Here is a 19,857-nt window from a genome sequence, read left to right as displayed (position 1 = left end):
ATGTCATACGGCATCAGTTGAGCAGAGAGTTTGTGCACAATTTTTCAGTACGTTTTGAAGTTGAATATTAATGAAAAGTGAGTGTAAGGGTCGAGTAATTTCAATGCGCTTCGTGATATGTGACTGTTACGACAGTTTCGTGTTGTAAGGCTTTACAGGTCTAGATTAGCCTGCACATGTATGTCTGTGACAAAGTGACCGTCTATACTAAGACTTCTTTCCATAATTCAGATAATTATGAGATTCCTTACGGTGCCTGTAAGAAATGCAATGAATCTGGTTTGATTCTGTTTCGGTATATTTAGTACACCACAGGTATTGCATAGGGAGTCGAGTAATGATCCCACGATGCATTTCAAATCTCATAATTTCTACTAGAGGAGCAAGCCAGGTAAGCGTCAGTATTTCGAATATCAGGGTTGATTCCATAATATCGTTGAAGCGAGGTATGTTCTGTAGCTTACTGGCCTTACATCGATAGTTAATCTTTCCTGAGAACGAAGTAAAAGGAAAACGTAACAACAATCGAGCGACTGAGCAATGAGATCATTCTTAGATGATCAGAAATGTCAGAAATGTCGCCAGGGGACAAACCCTATGAACAGCAAACATATTTACTCTAGCATCGTATCTCTATTTTGCCGTGAAATTCTTCCTTTGAAACGAAATTTCGATCGCGTATATTTCGGAAACGAGACATCTTCCAATCATAAAATTTTAAAAGTAGGCTACTTCAACACGGCTGAACTGGTGAGCTGCCGAGCAACTACAACACTTAAAAAAACAAAAGAAAAGAACGAGTGTATAGGCTCTTAGAGCCCTAAACGATCCATTAAGATCACCGATCACTTCACGTGCACCTCCGCCAATGTAATCTATTGCATAACTTGCACTTATTGCAAAAAGATATACATCGGCGAAACAGGCAGAAGACTAGGTGACCGATTCCGAGAACACCTTCGAGACGTGGAAAGGAATGACAAGGACACATCGAAACCAGTCGCTAGACATTTTAATTTACCTAATCATTCTAAGCAACACATGGCAATCTGCGGTCTTTCCTTGCACTTAGGTGGCACGGAAAGCCGTAAAAATCTTGAACAAAAGCTCATCTTTCAAACCGGTAGTCTAAATCCCACAGGGATCAACGAACGCTTTTCATTCCACTAATTTATTCATGTTTTTCTCGTTGCCATGCTCCCACCAATAACGTAGCTCCATTTTCTGCCTTTAAAAGCACACACAACCCACAATTCCTCTATTCGCTCCGACGAAGGGCTAACGCTCGAAACGTCAGCTTTTGTAATCATTACGGTGGCTAATTTACCATTTCAACTTTGTTGATATATCCAAATTATTTCTTAGAGAGCTAACTGTTGAATAATTAGTTCAAGGGTAAATTATTGGCAGAGTGGACAATACTGACAAATCTCTTGTTCCCACAGCTTCTACCAAACCCTTCAGCTACTTTATACTTACGCATTTGATTGTGGCTTTGAAGTATCTAGTTGGATTGACGGAATATTTTCAATGAGATTCGAAAAGATGAAAACCTCTGAAAAATCTCCATTACAAAACTCTTAGGTGACTGAAAATACCAGCCTTGTGAAATTATAGCCGAGAGCATCATGGAGTGATGTGTGATCTTCGACTCTACTTCGGTATTCGCTATGAATGCCCAATTCTTAAGTTAGTAAATTAGCAACAGGAGACGTATGCATAAAGGCTGTCGTTTCCAAATATTAAAAAAACAACACCTGGCAAACGGGTAAAATAGTTAATCAAGTTGGTGGTTCTTCGGTATTTCAATTCAAGTATGCAACTCAAGGTAACTAAATATAAATTAAAAGTCAAACATAAAAACAACAACGACAATGAATTAGCCAGTAAATTAGTAAAATTCTTAGCATAATTATAATAGGACATTTGCAGTCTTTAACAAGTATCTACTATTGTTGCCTTGTGAACACAATATTGTCAAAAAATGTGTCGATCTATTCGAAGCTTCAACGTCCCCCCGAGCAATCCCACAGGCTTTCGAACTTTTTAGATTGGTTCGTTAAAATTTCCGCCCTCCTACTAAAATTTGCGTGCAGATGCCCCAACTAAGAACAATTTCTTATTCAACAATTCTTTGTGTGATCGACAAATGTCACACAACGGGGTGCGGGTGATGGCTTTTACGGCTAACGGTTAAAATTTGGCCATTTTACGGCTAACGGTTAATTTCCTTCCTTCCCTTGTCACGGTAATTAAAAGACAAATTTTTACACTGAGTTAACTCTTGGTTACGACTAATGGTTAAAAGTTGTCAATTTTTACGCTTAACGGCTATTGAGGCCCTCATTTTAGTTTTTGGTGCCGTTGTTTGTTTTTTTCGTTTCTAAGCATCATTCTACCCTGTTTCAATTTTCTCCTAGGCCATTTCCTTACGATAGCGGACTGTTTCCTTTGAACTTCTCCAAATTAAAAATCAAAACACGTTTATTTCGTTGACTCAAATTCCCCACCCAGGCAAGGTTTAATTCCCCACCCCACCCAGGCAAGGTTTAATTCCCCACCCCCGGTGCATGGACGACAGGCGAATGCCCGTAGGCTACCCGGGGGTTGTATTGAAGCTTCGAATTGATCGGTACAAAACATGATAATAAAACAAGGGCATTAAAATGATTTAAAATCAAACTTATCTAACGCTAACCGCGACAATCTCCGTTGCTGGACCTTTATGTTGAGTTCCATCTCCAAATCATACATGGTGGAGTGACAACGTGAGAACTAGAAAATGCTACTTCACAAAAGGAAAGTGTCTTGATGTTACGTACGGTGAAACTAATGTTCCCGTTAACGCAAATAAAACTAAATGTAACAGTGAGGTTTAACACTAACGTCGACTTGAAACTTTTCGCATTGATCTAGGAGGCAATAACATGAATAATTATAGTCAGAACAAGCCCTACGTGCCTTATGTTTTCGCATCTTCCATTAGTTATATATGTTTTCTGCAAGTTGTTAAAGAAAGCCGGAGCTGAGCAGCGTTCAGAGAGAACTATGTTTTACAAAGAGATAGCTTGCCAGCCATTTCAGTGTTCTTTTCAGAACTTGCTGGGAGGTTCGTAAGGATCTGAACAAATCATTTATAGCTTTCACACCCGACTGAACAGAAAACTATGGCAAAAATGACTTACGGGTAGATTTCAGCATTTCTTAAATATTGACTTATGTACATTGCTCCTGAAATCAGACTTGAAAGTAATAAATTCAAATGCTTACGTTGATTTTATGGAACGGGAACATTGATCAGCTTCTAAATTCGTATTTCTCCCGAGGGATGTCGTGGTTCTCATCAAAACTTCTTCAGCGTTATGAGACACTTCCCCTCTCCCAGCAAACTGAAGGAAATCCTTTCTTGGTGAAACGACGTGGTAACGCAATTCTTCAAGCTTCCTTTGCAGCTGTAATACATCTTCTTTCAATTTCAGATTTTCAATTTCTCTCTCTTTTTCTGACAGCTTAAGTTGTTCAACATCTCCTTTGGCCTCCTTCAGTGACTTTTTCACGGATTCTATATCCATTTTCACGTGAACTTCTACTTGCTGCAACTCATTTACCCTTTCTGTTGTCCTAAGCAACTTGGACCAAGTTTTGCTGAGATGTTCCTCACATGACTCATCAATATGAGCGCTTAAATTGCTTCTCTTGTCCTAAGAAGATTGTATAAATATACGAATAAAGTTGTTGGATTTTCCCTGTACATTTGTTAGATAGATAACTATCACAGGACGAATGTTCTTATTTCAGTGCCTTTAGGCAAAATCTAAAGCAGTCTTAAAGGTTGAGTAAAGCTTTAATCGTCTTTAATTGTCAAATGAAATATCCGAAAGCTAACTCTAACCTTTAATGAATCTTTAATTGAACATAAGTTTAACTTTAGTAGCGCAAATCTTTCAGTATCCTTTAAGTGGTTTCTTTTTTGGCACAAAAGAGGGTGTTTCATTAAAATACATTTAAGTTGACTTTAAGGTGAGATTTAAATGAGTATAGCTGTTCTGACATCTTTAATTCATGCATTAAAGATAGTCTCATTGTAATCTGAACTGTCAACAGAATATTCATCACAAATCAGCCAACACTTGCACTGATGAGCCAGAAGAGCAAATTTTGTTTTACGTGCAGCAACGTGAGCTCACAATTCTTTCTGGGGTCGAAACATCTTATTGAAAGCGACGGTTTCATTTTTGCATCTCCTTTAAAGAGCGCATGGAGTGCGATGACAAGTCAGGAAATGTTTTCTGCGCGCGCTTTAATGGCTTCGAATCACGTTCAACTTTCGAAAGGCATAAGCGGAAAGGTAACGGAAAGAAATTAACAGATACTTTCGTGGCGACTTCAAATTCCCGTGATTTCACGAAATTTCAAGTTCATCTGACTATGAAGGTTAGTTAATTTGAATATAAAAAAAGTCATGTGTATGTATTGATACATACCTACATATATCTTTACGTCTTTAATTATTACATGAGAACATAACCGCTATTGAACGTTGCTTGAGACGATTAACATTGAAACTTCCTCGCACTCAATCCCTGAAGATTTTTTGAGGTCGGAGTTGTCTACTGCCGGTGGGCATGGACGCCCCATTGAGAAAGTACCTTCGTAGACTATTGCGGCAAGTTTGTAATGTTTCTGGTTCATATTATTTGCCTTTGTTTTCTTTTGTCGTGTGGCTTATTTCTTTCTCCGTATTAAATGTAAGGCTTACAATCTTTCTCCTTTCCAGGAATATTGATTAAAAAGCCTGAGGTTTGAATCCTCACATGCGTCCACTCAGAAGTTTGTCTTTCTGCTCTGCTATAAGAACGTTTGGTAGCGATGTTAAATAAATTGAGGTTTGAATCATCACAAAGGTCCACACAAATTTCTTCCTCTGCCCAGCTGATAGAGCAGATGTTCCTTATGAATATTGACCCAGCTCTTACTTTTTTTTGTCTTCCAGCTGATAAGGTGATGCGCAATTTTTCTGAGATAATTGATTTTTGACTGATATGATATAAACAATTAGTTCTCGTGGCCCCTCTCAAGTTAAGCTACAGTCACCATTCCGTTCTGCAAATGCCATAATTTTTTAATGTTGTTCAGTTAAAAAGCAGATACTCTCCAACCTGGCTTTAGTCTTTTTGTATTCCTTTGACTTTGAATGTCAAGGGTGCCGGAGAAAAGTAAATCCCCGCTTGAACACAGACACAGTCCTCTGGTGGTTACAGCCGAGAACCGACTTGTCTAGCCTCCGGGTTTGAGACCTATTTAACGGCTCAGTGCTCGTATCAATCAATGAAAATAAAAAAATCATAAAACATAAAAATAAAAACGATACGGATACATCATTGCCGAGGTACCAGAGGGTAAGAACAAAGTATGGGCAATCTGCACTGCACCTCTCCTCGAGACGCGAAAATAGACAAGCACTGAGAGGAGCGCACGAAACTCTCCTCACAGCTGGGATCACCTTCTCTAGGCTGACTGCAGGAGGTTCGAATCCTCGCAAGGGACACAGATTGCAATGGTTTTTCTTTCACTATCCTATAGATGATACCATTAGCTTTCTGTGATCCATCTTGTCTGCTGGGAATGAAATGTCTTCTTCTGAAACACTATCCTCAAGCTGAAAAAGAAGTGTGCTTGAACTAAATTTGCAATAGCTATAAACTGAAGCTAAACTCAAGTATTTGTTCCTGACAAAATTCCATGCAAGTGTGACGTAAATTTGACATTTGCTTTACATTTACCTTGCTCATTGAGCAAAGCTGTTCATTTGCTATAAATTTGCATTGGGATCTAACGAAAAAAGAAATAAAAACCCTTATTTAGTGGCCATTTGCCAGTTCCCTGAGGGTGGCCCATTTACTGGGTTCAACTGTATTCAGAATAAAATTTAATGTAAATGAAACTGGAATTAAATGTGATTGATCTATTTACCTTTGCTAGAAATCCAAGGGAAATAATAATTCAGGCCACAGGCCTGCCAATCATCCACTTAGAGGCTGATTACATGAGTCAGGCTGGCCTGCCCACATAATGCCATCCTAGCAAACAGTGAACTCGGCTCATGTAATCCACCCTTACTAAAACAACTAATCGGACAAACAAAAGTGGCAGGCCTCTGCCTACCACAGACATAACATTTTATTTTCATAAACACTGCGAACATATATTGCACAAAACTAACAAATTATTTTGACTTCGGCCGAACAAATTGTCTACAATATAAATAATGTGTTCTATAGCTCATGTCTCCAAAAGTCAAGTCACAATAAATCCTAAGAAACTGTCATTTACAATTAAACTGAATAAATAGCTTTATTAATCAAAAGCATTGGTATGCAATTAAAGAATGGGTAAAAGAAAGACTTCTGTCACTTGAAAGCACTGATTTACAAGATGTGCCACTTTTTCACCTGCCAACTTACAAAATGCCATTGAGAAAGCTTTCTACACCCATGTTACTGTCACAATAAATGGGAATTTCAGAGAAATAATTCAAACAATAAAAATGAATACGTAATAGTTTGTGTTTCCAGCACTCTATAAAGGCAACAAAAAATAACTGTCTGTATCAAGCATTACTATAATGAGGTTAGCACTTTTGGTTATTCTCTGTAGTTGGTCTTTTTCTTTCTTTTTTTTTTTTTTTGTATATGTATTGTGAAATTTTTATTTTCATGGATCAGTGTAAATTTTGTTTCATATATACAAACAATGTTATTTGTGGAAATCTCCCTATGAAGCTGACAGACAGTATTGATTTTACAGAAATACATATTAATCTGTTGACTTCGTCCAAAGCTTCAATTCATACAGGGTGACAATTTTACATACACATTGGCAGTACAACAAAAGCACTGACTGACAAGATGTGCCATCTCATCATCTGCCAACCTATGATGTGCCATCGAGAAAGCTTTCAGTGCCCTTGTGGGAAAAAGTCTTGGCAGGAAAAGAGCAGATTCCTCACTCCCTGAAAAAAAAAAAAAATACAGAACCTAAGAAACAGTGAACAGCTTCAAATATTTAAGCTAATAGCGCTATCTACTGCGAGGATCGTGCATCATACGTATCTAATACCGCAGTTCAAAATATATAAACTTCATATATTTCATTGTATCTGATTTATCACTTTCACGGGTTTATTACGAATCGACTTAACGGCCTGCTCCCAGTTGGCTTGTTAGCTCAATTGGTAGAGCGCTGCACTAGTATCGCAGAGGTCAGTGGTTCGAGTCCCGTACAGGCCTCATTTTTTCAGGTGTGATTTTCGCTATTGCTTAAATTAGCGCTATCTACTGCGAGGATCGTGCATCACACGTAAATTTCCTGTGTTACAAGATATCCTTGACCTACACACGGCTAGATTTTCAGATATATTTTTAACTAACCCTTTTGAAACTTTGGTATCGGTATGAAGCTGTTTACTTGAACAAGTAAAGTTCGAACGTGTAGTTCGTGTTTTCCCGCCTTTCTGTTTCCTTGCTTCCAATTACACTCGAGTCTTCATTTGTACTGGCCAGCGTTAGCTAGGCACAGTACGATAAACATCACAACGAGGCAATATGTCAACAGGAGGTCGTTGTTTGGTTTTAGAAATATTAATTCGCGCGCTTTTTTGAACCTCAATATTCCGTTTGACTACTTTGTTAACAAAGCATCACAAAGCATCCGAGAGAAGCACTTGTAGTGTGGTTATTTTACCGTTAATTCGTAGTTAAAGCAAGTAAGAAAAGAATATGGCGGAAAGACGATTGCACGATCAAAACCATGATGTGGTTCCAGCGGCGAAAAAAGGAATAAAGTGTCCGACGATTGCATTGTGCTGCTGGAGGAGTTGATCCGGAGCAATCACGCTCTGGCGAGCGAAAATGTAAAGCTTCGGCAGCAGCAAGAGCGCAGCAACAAAGAAAACTCTGAAGCGCTTCAGCGGATCGAGGGCCGTCTTCAAACTGTTGATAATAATGCAGCCAACGTCCGTCGGCGCCAAAACAGAAGACAAAGGCGAACGACGGTAGTAGTTCCACCGGCTTGTCGAGTGAGTAAAAAAACATAACTGATAAGCATGAATAATGTGATATGTGTTCATAATTTGCTTGAATCAGTTCTGTTTCGTGGAAGATTTTCTTTTATGTTGAGTAGATGTTTGGCGCGCGAATTATATGCATAATTAACTTAATTATTTCGGCGGTAATCATTTGACATGATTAGATGTGGTTACATTTACTTGATAATCCTTTACCATAAACAGGTCTACCAGAAAAGTTTTTTTCCTCCCTTTTGTTTCAACGAGAATTATCTAGTATGAAAATTCATTTAATCATTTTTTCTCTTGGACCCTTTTGACCTTGCCTGTTTTATTCACATAGATGGGTAAGGTTAATTTTTAATTGTGCTTGTGTCGATTGCTCTACATCATCTAGCCTTCAAACAACCAGGGTTTTTAAAAAGCGTGAGAGTAGAAATAGGACATACTTGACAAACCGATTGTTGAATTTTTTTTCATTCTTTTAGAGAACTGTGAGGAGAATGTACAAACTCCTTTTGAAAAAAGATGACTTTAGTGGTTTCTATCTTGACGAAGAGTGAGTAATATGTTTTTAGATTCAGAGATATTTTACTTTATCTTGATTGAGCGAGGAAATCCGAGTCTAAGCTGCTGCTTGAAATATTGAGATGTTATGTGAACACCTTATGGTGGTTACAGTCGAACCTCGATTATCCGGACTTTTCGATTATCCGGACTTTTTCTCTGGTCCCGTTTTTTTTATGATTATTAATGAGCTTTGATCTTCCAAACTTTATGAGGTAAAAAAATTCAGAGATTATGTCTAAATTCAGGAAAAGTGCGTTTAAAACATTGCCTCCTCCGCTTTCAAAAGATCGAGCACTCGGAGAGTCATCGAAGCAGATTTTTATCTTCATCTCTTTTGTTTACATTATTGTCTCATTAATATTCATATTTTCGATTATCCTGACTGATTACCTAAGTCCCAACAGGTCCGGATAATCGAGGTTTGACTGTACTTTTGTCTTAGTGTTAATATTGTTACTACAGAATACCAGGCTTAATTGTATTTGTTTTTGTCTTAGAATAAATTCTGACAGCAACAAGATCCTTTTTGAGCGGACAATAGAGCAGGCAATACATCAACAAGGAGGACCTGAAAAGTGTCCTTGGACAAAAGAAGTCATAGAAGGTAGCTACCAATAATCATAGCACATGCATTTCACTTTTATTGGGGTGTCATTACATTTTGTGGGTGAGCATAAGGATTTTGCACTCAAGCATATTGATGCATATCTCCTTTATAACAACTTGAGTTTTATTGAAGGCCTTGGCTTGAAAACATCCCGGCAAAATTTTGCTCAAAGTTGGTCAATTTGTCTATTGTCCAGCCCTTAATGATACCCCTGCTTTTAGTCTCTACGATCAATTCGTGTCTTTTACCACTTTCCCCTCAACATAAATGTCATCATAAAACTAGCATTCAGTAATACAGTTAGATACCCTGAAACCTCTAATGAGCACCTTCATTACATGGTCAAATTTAGGATGGGAGGGGGGGGGGTGCATTTTATAGTTTTTCCTAACTTACATATTAACTTTCCCAAATGTTACAGAAATTTAAATATGTTGCAAACTGAAATTTTTGGGTTTATTTCTTGTCTCTAGATCTGAGACACTTCAGTGTGGATCCTCAAAAAAGCATACTTTACACCTTAGCAATGAATCACTAAGGACATACTAACTTGGCAGATATTCTAAGGTGGCCTGCCATAAATTATTATAAATTTGAACATTGTCATTAATTTATGTGGGAATCTTTTTACAATCAGCTTCTCATGGCATTTTCATAATCATTTCTTTAAACAGCTGCTTTACAAATATATTTCAAATATGTGTGAAAACACAGAAACTGAAGAGTGGTAACCACTATGAGGCTCATAAACAAAAAACCTGGAAGAGTGGTCGCCAAAGAGAGGTATTTATTGGCTAGGATACTATTTTGAACATTTTACTTTTCATATACCCTGCTGTTCACAAACGATGGGGTCCGACAGATGTTCAATGTTACCAGACTGAGTACACCCTCAAGTACACTTGATCAATGGGAGGGAAGCTATTTCCCATTGAATGTCTTTATTTTGGCACTTCAAAATTGGATGGCTTTGAATATAGACACATCTAAGGGACTATGTTCTTATTAGAGAAATTGTTAAATAAGTGAGGTATTCTGGTCTGTATCTAGAGCCTCCCAAGAAAATCTTTGTAAAATAAATTTGAAAAATATTAAAATGTGATGTGAGATAAATGATAGTTTGTATGCACCATTTGATGGAAAAAAAAAAAAGGACAAAGAGACCCTATATTATAACATGCTTAAGAATTCCATTCTTACAATGGGTACACACATATATATATATATATCAAGAGAAATTAGTGATTTGGATCATATTTTTCATTTGAAGTCCTATAACACCCTTCTCATGCCTGTTTAATTTTTTTATTTTTTTTAGAAGTTAATGAGACAAACTACAGCCCTGGAGCTGGTCAACTGGGCCAACCAGCATGAAAAGGGGAGAGCAGCAGAGGTTCTTGTCATGGAGGCAATGAGCAGTGAGGAAAGCTGCTACGAGGATGACAATGGAAATACCTCAAAAGTAACAAAATACTCTGTGCATCACCTTCAGTGGGAAAGTAGGAGAATGAAAAAAATTGAAAAGAAACTTGACAAGGCTTATAAGAAAAAGCTCACTTCAAGAGCTAAAGAGAGAATCCGTTCAGGGTTTATGGGCAACCTTTTCTGAGATGCCCACCCACTGAAAATTTTCCAGAGTGGGCAATAATACAGTGAGAAAATTGTTTTACTAATCAATGAAATCGAAAATGTACAAAATATCAAGCCAAGTCTAGAATGAGGTTATTTTGCATGCCTGCATGAGGCTTCTTTTTCATTGAATAATTATGGTCTCATCTAAAGTAAGTGATCGTGAATTCTTCAATGTTAATAAATTTCCTCCACATGAGATACTTTTTTATATATAGATGTACACATCATTTTTGTATATCAAAGTTTCAGCTGCATTTTAGAGTAAGAGAACTGTTTTCTATTACTTGTTTACTAAAAGAAATTAAGGTATATGATCATATTTAATAAGTATTACAGTTGTAATAATGTAGCAAATAACTGAGAGTTACTGCAAATTTAAGTCGATTAAGAAAATTTTTCTGAATTTTAGATTGATAGGTTGAACTTATATTTTTTATTGTTAGACAAGTATCATTTCAAATCACATTTCTTAGTAGCTGGATTTGAGAGTACAATTTGTGAATCAATATCTTTTTGTGTAGTTTGTTACTACAGCTAGTTATATAATTTGTGTATTTGTCATACTTTTATAGTGGTAAATATTCTATTACCTGCTTGACGAAGATTATATTATACATTGACAAAAGTGAAACAATTTTAATAAAGTATGTCAATCAGTAATTCAAACATTTGGACATCTCTTTTTTTAATTATGTATGGGGCTCGACTGGGATATCCTCAGCTTCATTGTAGGTTTATGTTATCTCAGGGGAACAAATGAGTTTTGAACGAAACTATTTCATCACTGCAATTTCAAACACTTTGTTATTACTTGAATGTGTGATGCTTCTTTTTCTATCAATTGTAAGGTTGCCCAAAATATCATAAGTTATTGGGATATAAATGAGGGTGTGATTAAGCAAATCAAAAGTCAGTTGAAAGTGAAACCTGCAGCCTTTAGAGGCGCTTAAAGGTCACTTAATGATGAATGTTAACAAAACTTGAAATTTAAGAGAATCAGAAAGTACAACTAAAGATGAATTACAACAAAACCTGTAACTTTAAGCAGTACTTAAAGGGAAACAAAAGATTGAAGAAACCTTTAAGATGCATTTACAAGTGGAAGTTTTGGTTGACTAAAGTTGACTTTACAAGAATTAAGAGGATTCCTAAATTCAATTAAATGGTTATTTAGGTTTGCTTTCATGTGATCTTAAAGTGTTCATGAAATGGTTATTTAGGTTTGCTTTCATGTGACCTTAAAGTGTTAACTAAATGGTTCATAAGGACACTTTAATTGACTTCGGAAAGTTCAATTAAAGATACATTTCAGAACTTTCGTATGTCACCTAAAGATTACTTAAATACTTCTAATGTTAACCTTTAAGTTACCTTTAAGGAAACTTAATTTAGTTATTTCATCCTGTGTATCATTACAGAATATCAAAAGGATACAATCACAATAAAATTCTTGATTTAAACATGTATTGTCCAGGAGCTGTAACTCGTTCAAACTAAAAACGCGTGTAAACAACATAAATTAATTAGGTAAATTACAAACATATTATAAAACGAAATATCAAGAAAATATTAATAATACTGAAAATGTAATGAAATAATGAGTCTAAAGACTAGCTTTTTCAAGACAGAATTGGAATTCTGCTAGACTCACTGAGTTAAGAACTTTGTTGAGAGGACTATTCCAGACGTTCGCAGTAAAACAGCTAAGGTTTTTTTTCTTCCACAATAACTTAAACGTAGGTAGAGCTAGCTTGTATTCATTTAGAATACGGACAACCCCTCTTTTTCGACGAAGTTCGTTGTGCGATTAAAAAAAAAGGTAAAAAAAAATTGCTGTTGGCGCGCCACGGGGTACTCTAGAAGTGACGGTAATGCACCGCAGGAGCTCCATAAGCGAGGCGCATCCGCGTCACTTCATCACTTCAAACGTTTCCCGCGGCGTGCTAACATCAACATTTTTCCACTGATATTTTTTTTGACGCGCATGATGGACTTCGCCGAAAAGGAGGGACTGCTCGTAATCTAATATCCACTTCCCCTAAGACTATAATTAATTTTTCTAAAACTAAATATATTTTTTTATATCCTCAGGACCATCTTCAAATTCTGTATACGAGGGAAACCCTGACCCTGTACACCCCAAGTAATCACACTTAAATAGAATAAATGTTTGAAAAGAAAATTTGCCCTGAGCGGGATTTGAACCCGCTCAGGGCAGTTGAACTCAGGACCATCTTCATATAGACTTTAATTGTACAGACCCAGATTAAAAGATTTGTGATCTAGACAACATCATGTTCTTCAGCCTGAAACCTTGCAACACGTGTTTGCTCTAAAGGTGCAGATTCAAACATGCCTAACAGCTCTCCTTTCTTGCCATCATTAAAGTAACTTTCCAAATTTTTCGAAAATTTTCCTCATTTTTCGAAAAAGTCATATACAATAGCTTAGTAGAATTTGCCGAAAAACACGATATACTTTACCGCTGTCAGTTCGGATTTCGGAAAAATCACTCAACATCGCACGTGCTAATTCATTTGGTAAACAAAATTGCATCTGCAATCGACCAACACCAAACAACGGTGGGTGTTTTCCTAGATCTTTCCAAAGCATTCGACACTCTCGACCACCAAATCTTGTTTGCCAAATTGGAGCACTATGGTATCCATGACGTGGCTCTGCAGTGGTTTAAAAGCTACTTTTCTTTCCGCCAGCAATTTGTCCAATTCAATCAAGCTTGCTCTCCGATGCAAACCATCAAGTGTGGTGTCCCTCAAGGTTCGATTTTAGGCCCACTATTGTTTATTCTATACATTAATGACCTTCCTAATGCCTCTGAATTATCAGACCCTCTACTTTTTACTGATGACACCAGTATCTTTTATTCTCACTCAAATCTAAATTGCTTAGAATCTATAATTAATGATGAACTCCAAAACATTGACGTTTGGCTAAAATGTAACAAGCTTTCAGTTAATGTAAAGAAATCCAACTATATAATTTTTAAACCCAGACAGAAGAAATTTAACTCCAGCATTTTTCTCTCCTTTGGAGGTAAACCCCTACAACAAGCTAATGTAACTAAATTCCTTGGGGTCTATATTGACAATCATCTCACCTGGAAATACCATATCAGCTATGTATGTAAACAAATCGCTAAATCATTAGGTATTATATTTAGGTCTCGCTTTTCCCTATCCTCTGCAACCAAGCTCACTTTGTATTACACCTTAGTTTATCCTTATATCGTCTATTGTAACTCCGTCTGGTCGTCCACATACGTATCTAACTTAAATAGAATTTATTATTTGCAAAATAGCCAAATTCACAACTATGGTACCAGAACAGCCAGTTTATATCGAACGCATTTGTGCCGTACAAATGTCAAGCAGTTTACAATTCTCTACCAAGGTCCTAAACTTTGGAACTCTCTCCCTATTTCAGTCACTCGTTCGTCAAACTTTCTTAGCTTTAAAGCGAAATTGCAAGAGTTTTTACTTAAATAATCACTGAATTGGCCAAGCCGCACATTCGCAGCACTTTTTCTTTACTTAATTTATTATTCTAAGTGAGGTGGCTCTCCCATAAGCCTGCTGGCTTCTTGGGTCTCCTCGCCTTCTAATTGTTATCGCTGTAATTAACTATTTTTTAATTGTTAAAATAAGGCAAATAAAGATGATGATGATGATGAACTCCATCTCTATGTATACACTCGCGTTGCGTATCTTTACTTACATAAAAGTTGCATCCTGCTCCCTCATAAGGACAAGAGACCAACGTCATTGTACATTCATCTCTAACGTGGGACTCCACCTATAAAAAAAGATCACAAATTTATTGTTGTTGTTGTTTTTTCACGATCAAGATTTTAGCCCTTAGGAATTCTGGGACTGTTGCTTGTCTTGTGATTCTGATAGAAATAATGTACAGTAACCACTGTAACGGTTCAAATGTAACATATCTACACAGAAGCCAAACTAATAACAGAGAAGAAAGATTGTACTAACTTAAGCTGCACTTAAGACATATTTCCTTTACGTCTTGATAAACATTAATACTTTTTTAGTAATAAACACTTGCATTGTGAAAAGCGATTCTACCTCCTCTCGAGGTATCCTGTGTACTCCACATTCTTGAGGACAATCGAGAGGCCAACGTAGGCATTCGTCTTCGTGACTCTGTAGATTTCAGGAGAAATACACCTTCAAAGCCATGTAGGATCGATTCGATAGTCTATCTGTGTTGCAAGGCAGCTCTCTTTGACACACTTGCCATTTAATTCTACTTCCACTAAAAGTGATCGTTAAGTAACCTTAAAATATGACATAGTAGCTCAGAAAAAAAATGAAAATTAGCACTCCAAACATTTGTGTCCTCAGCTTTAGGAAGCTTTAGCTCCAGGATCTCTTTATTCTCTTCTTAGTTGTATGACTTTCATGAAATGAAAGTTGACAAAATAGGTTCGAAAATGAACTTGGTCATTTAATATAATACTTGTGATAGAAGAAGCTAAATGTTCCTCGAAACATTTATTATAACATTGTCTGATGGGTCTCTGAAAGCTAGTTCCGATCGAGTGCAGTGCGTAACTCCGTATTCCATTCAATAATGCATTCCTATATTTGCCATTAACCAATCAGGAGCGAAATATTCTGAAAATAGGCAGTTCACAGGTGTAAAAATTCTGTTAGTTCTCTTCGGTTTGACAAAAGGTTAATTCTACCGACGATACAGCCTCACCCTTTTGAGCCTAAAGGCAAACTCCATTTCGCAGTTTTCACATCGCACAATCCTGTTGAGACAGTCTGAAGTTCGGTGGGTGTTTAGAGACCATCTTTGCAACTCGACGTCACAATCATCACAAAAAACGTCTTCATATTCACACAGCTTAGAGTGATCCTGTATGTGAGTGGAGAAAACAGCAATTACTTTTCTCTCCGCCATAATGGATACACTTTATGTTGTAGCATCTAATCAGAAACGACATTTTAAGATACCTCTAAATTGATCTCTGTGATAAACTAAGGTTTTGTGTTGTCGAAGAACCCTCCTTGCGACTCTTCATCACATTAAAGGTCCGAAAAGATATAAGCTCTTTAAAATTCCCGCGAACCAAACAAGTATGCTTTAATTCCTCTGAGTTTCCTGATATAATGAATAAGTATTTTTCTTCAGTTGGATATGATTTAGCCTCTAAAATTCCAAATCCATCAAAACAATTTACTGAATATCTTCCAAAGTTTAATTCCTCTGGTTCGTTCTTCTTAAATCCTGTGTCTCCTTCTGAAATTGAACTTGAAATAATGACTATTCCTCAAAATAAAGCTCATGGATTATATTCTCTACCTATTCGCATTTTAAGATCTGCTAAACATGTCATTAGTCAATCTTTGTCTATAATTATAAATAAATCACTCGAATGTGGAACTTATCCATCTAAACTAAAACTTGCTAAAGTTATTCCAATATACAGAAATTATGATGAATCTGAACCTTCTAATATAGACCTCTCTTCTGTCTGTTTTTAATCGTATTTTCGAAAAAATGATGTATCATCGTCTCAAATGCTTTCTTGAGAAACGTAATATACTTAGTGATTCACAATATGGTTGTTCTGTTCTCTTGCCGTATCTTAAATATATTAATGTAGTTGTAATTTGTCTAGAATTTTGAATCTCTTGCTCTGTGAATCTGACCCTTCTAATATAGACCTCTCTTCTGTCTGTTTTTAATCGTATTTTCGAAGAAATGAGGTATCATCGTCTCAAATGCTTTCTTGAGAAACGTAATACACTTAATGATTCACAATATGCTTATTCTGTTCTCTTGCCGTATCTTAAATGTATTAATGTAGTTGTAATTTGTCTAGAATTTTGAATCTCTTGCTCTGTAAATCTTTATTTTATGATATACGTATAAAACTACCCACCTCGACTAGCCTTTGCTAACTGCGGGCAGTGCATATTCTTTGTAAGATTGTAGTAATAATAATAATAATAATAATAATAATAATAATAATAATAATTATAATAATAAAACTTGTGTAAAACTTATGTAATTAGAAATAATATATCCGCCATTGAACGGCGGAGTCTTGATCCAGGGTGTGAAATGTTTTTGTATTCTGTACATTTTTGAGTTTGAATAAATCGTTCATTAAAGGAGGTAATAGACCAATTCATAATGTGGATTTAGCCTCTCATTCCGTATCAATAAACAATACTTCTTGCTACGACGAGATGAGATCCGAGATAAGACAGAAGAAGCTAACAGAGGTTTCGTATGGTATAAAACTTTCCGCAATCAAACAGTGGATCACCTCGTAGTGACGGAGCATTCCGTCCCAATCACATCCTCTCGCACTCTTCTTGCATTTGACTCGTAGAGAAAGTATGTCCCTCTCCCACGCCACGTCAGGAAAATACTGTGGAACACGTAAGATAAATGAAAGACACAGATAGCTTTGGCATGTTTCATCATTATGGGTGTATTTAACGCTTGAAGTGTCAATTAAATGGATGCAGTGAGTCAAATATGTTAATTTCGGCGACAGAACTAAAAGGGGGCCTTGACTTAACATGAAGTGGAAGATCCAAGTCGTCGCCTTCGCAGGATCGATACTGCTGCGAAAATTGAATTTTTCAGATTTTTCATGTAAACTACCTGTTAATATCTCCTGCTTCCGGCTTGTTTTATTAAAAACGATTTGGTGAATTAACCACTGCCTTCGAAGGCCTCTCTTTCAATTCTACTCTCCGTTACATGTATCTCGAAGTAAGTCTCGTTAGACTTTTATAGAACTAGAGATAGCGGGTTCGTAGTGGTTCTAAACATTCGTGACATAGGTCGTCATTTCTGACGAAGAAAGGTGGCCAATAACTAAGTGCAGCGAAACGCTACGTTTCCAGCATCAAATTCACTCACCCCTCCATTCTCAGGAATAGAAATCCTATCTTGTGGACAAACTTTGCCAACTCCTTGCCTGAAAGGCGAAAATACAAAGCGAGAGTTATATTTGTGCAAATATTCAGCCTCCGAATATTCTCAGCTTTCGTTTATGTCAGCGTGTATATATACTCTTGTATTCAACACAGTCGCTTCAAATGAAATTGAACGGTGCTCTGATACCTGAATGTTCCCAGTAGACAGCTTTTGCAAAAGCGATGACCACAAACCGTCTGTACGGGGTTGCACATTGCCGTAAGACAAATCGAGCATCTTTGGCCTGGAGACAACTTGTCTACAAACTCAAAATCATGGCCACCCAATTCAGGTTCATAGTCTTTGGTTTCCGAATCTTCGCGTTCAGAGTCTTCAGGTTCAGAGTCATCGGCTGCAAAGAGTTCTCCGAGCGGCAGAAGTTGCTCTTCCATCATTAAACGGAAGACGGAACTGTAAAATGAAAGTTCTTTCACCTCACCCAACAGGGGCTTGCCCCCGTTTCATTACTATGATTGGTGGCGCTTTTATTGACTGTCACTCATGTTGAGGACCGAAATGGAAAGCGAAAGTGCTAGCTTTGGCCGCACCCAGACTAATGGGGCTTGCCTCCGTTTCATTTCTATGATTGGCGGTGCATTAAGTGACTGTCACTCAAGTTGAAGACGGAAATGAAAAGTGATCTTGCTCTTAAATCAGAAAAGGCCTGTTTCCGTTTCATTATTATCATTGGCTGACCTTTACTTACTCTCATGGCACTCTTCTGTCTGCGGATGAGGACCCGTGGTTTCGATATTAGTCTTTCCGATCTTAGTTTGCAAATACACAACATTGAGCCTAAGATGGGGTCTAAGATGGTCGACTCATTCTTCGATAAAATTGTTGTAGGAAGCTTGAGTGAAGACGAGGAAGAAACACAAGACAGTCGTGCCATTAGAGATGACGATCAAAGCGACAGTGGCTATGAATACCTATTTGTGGAATTGTCCTTTTAAACAAGAAGTTCTCCGATGTCTATACTAAGTAAGATCTTACTATTATACCTGTTGTTGGAGATTCTTCTAAACCAACTCTTGGTTCCCTAGTTGTGACTCTCCCAGGAGTAATTAAGTAACTAGCATCATTGAAACCAAACAAAGCAAGCGGGCCTGATGAGATCCCCCCCCCCGGTTCCTGAAAGAATATGCTCACGAGATTGGCCCTATTTTAACAGCTATTTACCAAGCCCGGCTCTATCGATTCTGGTATTGTACCAACTAGGTGGAAATATGCACATGTGTGCGGAGTTTTTAAGAGTGGTGAGAAGTCAGATCCTTGCAATTACAGACCCATATCACTAACTTGTATTGCATCTAAAGTCCTGGAGCATATTTTTTACAGCCACGTCATGAAACATCTTGATTCCCACCAGATACTTACTGATGTAAGTATCAAAACTGGATCCGCCATGTTGGCGGTAAGACGTGTTCCGAGCCTGTCCGTAATTTTATTAAGTTTTTCGCTGTTAGCTTTGTTCTCTGTCAACTTATACTCTCTCAAGCTCTCGAAGAATGCTCAAGTGTATTACGGGGATAAATTCTTCAAGTATTTCAACTCATACCCGGTCGATTTCAATCTAATTTCGCCAAGGCATATGTCAAGGATCGGCGGCCATTTTGTCACCTCACCTCACAAGAAGTTTCAGAAGTCAAGAGTGGCGTACTATTCAACTCCGCCATTGAACTGTACGGCTTCCTTCAACCCGGTTGCACTTTCTGTGGTTAGAAGTGGAGACATTCATCCTCATCCAGGACCTCACAGACAATGTAACTCAAGAAACCCTGGTCCACCATTGGGAAAGAATACTCTAAGATATCTTCCTTTAACGCAAGAAGTATCGTCAATAAAAGACTGGAGCTTCAGAGTCATGTAGCGCTGATGAACCCCGACATAATTGCGATAACCGAAACATGGCTTCATGAGGGAATAGCCGACAACGAAATCCTTCCATCTTCATATAATGTTCTTCGAAATGACCGTGGAAGTAGGGGTGGCGGTGTACTTT

At 37.3% G+C, this 19,857-nt stretch overlaps 1 protein-coding gene and 1 pseudogene across 2 annotated transcripts; one reads left to right on the top strand and one right to left on the bottom strand.

Moving 5' to 3' along the window:
- Positions 1-995: 995 nt before the first annotated feature.
- On the bottom strand, positions 996-18,617 carry LOC111325362 (TNF receptor-associated factor 4). Its single transcript, XM_022929175.2, has 8 exons — positions 18,003-18,617; positions 17,799-17,856; positions 17,194-17,298; positions 15,615-15,773; positions 14,975-15,052; positions 14,610-14,687; positions 3,271-3,701; positions 996-2,912 (listed from the first exon to the last, which is right to left on the bottom strand). Exons 1-8 carry the CDS (start codon positions 18,248-18,250, stop codon positions 2,882-2,884), a joined length of 1,188 nt encoding a protein of 395 aa, XP_022784910.1. The 5' UTR covers positions 18,251-18,617; the 3' UTR covers positions 996-2,881.
- LOC148732701 (uncharacterized) lies at positions 7,413-11,540 on the top strand (annotated as a pseudogene). Its single transcript, XR_015999652.1, has 5 exons — positions 7,413-8,077; positions 8,554-8,624; positions 9,133-9,239; positions 9,917-10,025; positions 10,561-11,540. The product of XR_015999652.1 is annotated as an uncharacterized LOC148732701 (transcript).
- Positions 18,618-19,857: the final 1,240 nt, after the last annotated feature.

Source organism: Stylophora pistillata, chromosome 4, assembly GCF_964205215.1.
Source record: "Stylophora pistillata chromosome 4, jaStyPist1.2, whole genome shotgun sequence".
Lineage (NCBI taxonomy): Eukaryota > Metazoa > Cnidaria > Anthozoa > Scleractinia > Pocilloporidae > Stylophora > Stylophora pistillata.
Note: the sequence above shows the minus strand (reverse complement) of the source record. Positions and strands in the feature narration are given on the sequence as shown.

What these genes read in the sequence shown, in the direction of transcription:
- LOC111325362 (XM_022929175.2), bottom strand. Translation starts at nt 18,250, where the DNA reads ATGATGGAAGAGCAACTTCTGCCGCTCGGAGAACTCTTTGCAGCCGAT. An exon ending in TGTCTACTGGGAACATTCAG is followed by an intron (nt 17,857 to 18,002) that starts GTATCAGAGCAC and finishes TTCGCCTTTCAG; the next exon opens with GCAAGGAGTTGGCAAAGTTT. An exon ending in TTGCCTTTAGGCTCAAAAGG is followed by an intron (nt 15,053 to 15,614) that starts GTGAGGCTGTAT and finishes TGAAATCTACAG; the next exon opens with AGTCACGAAGACGAATGCCT.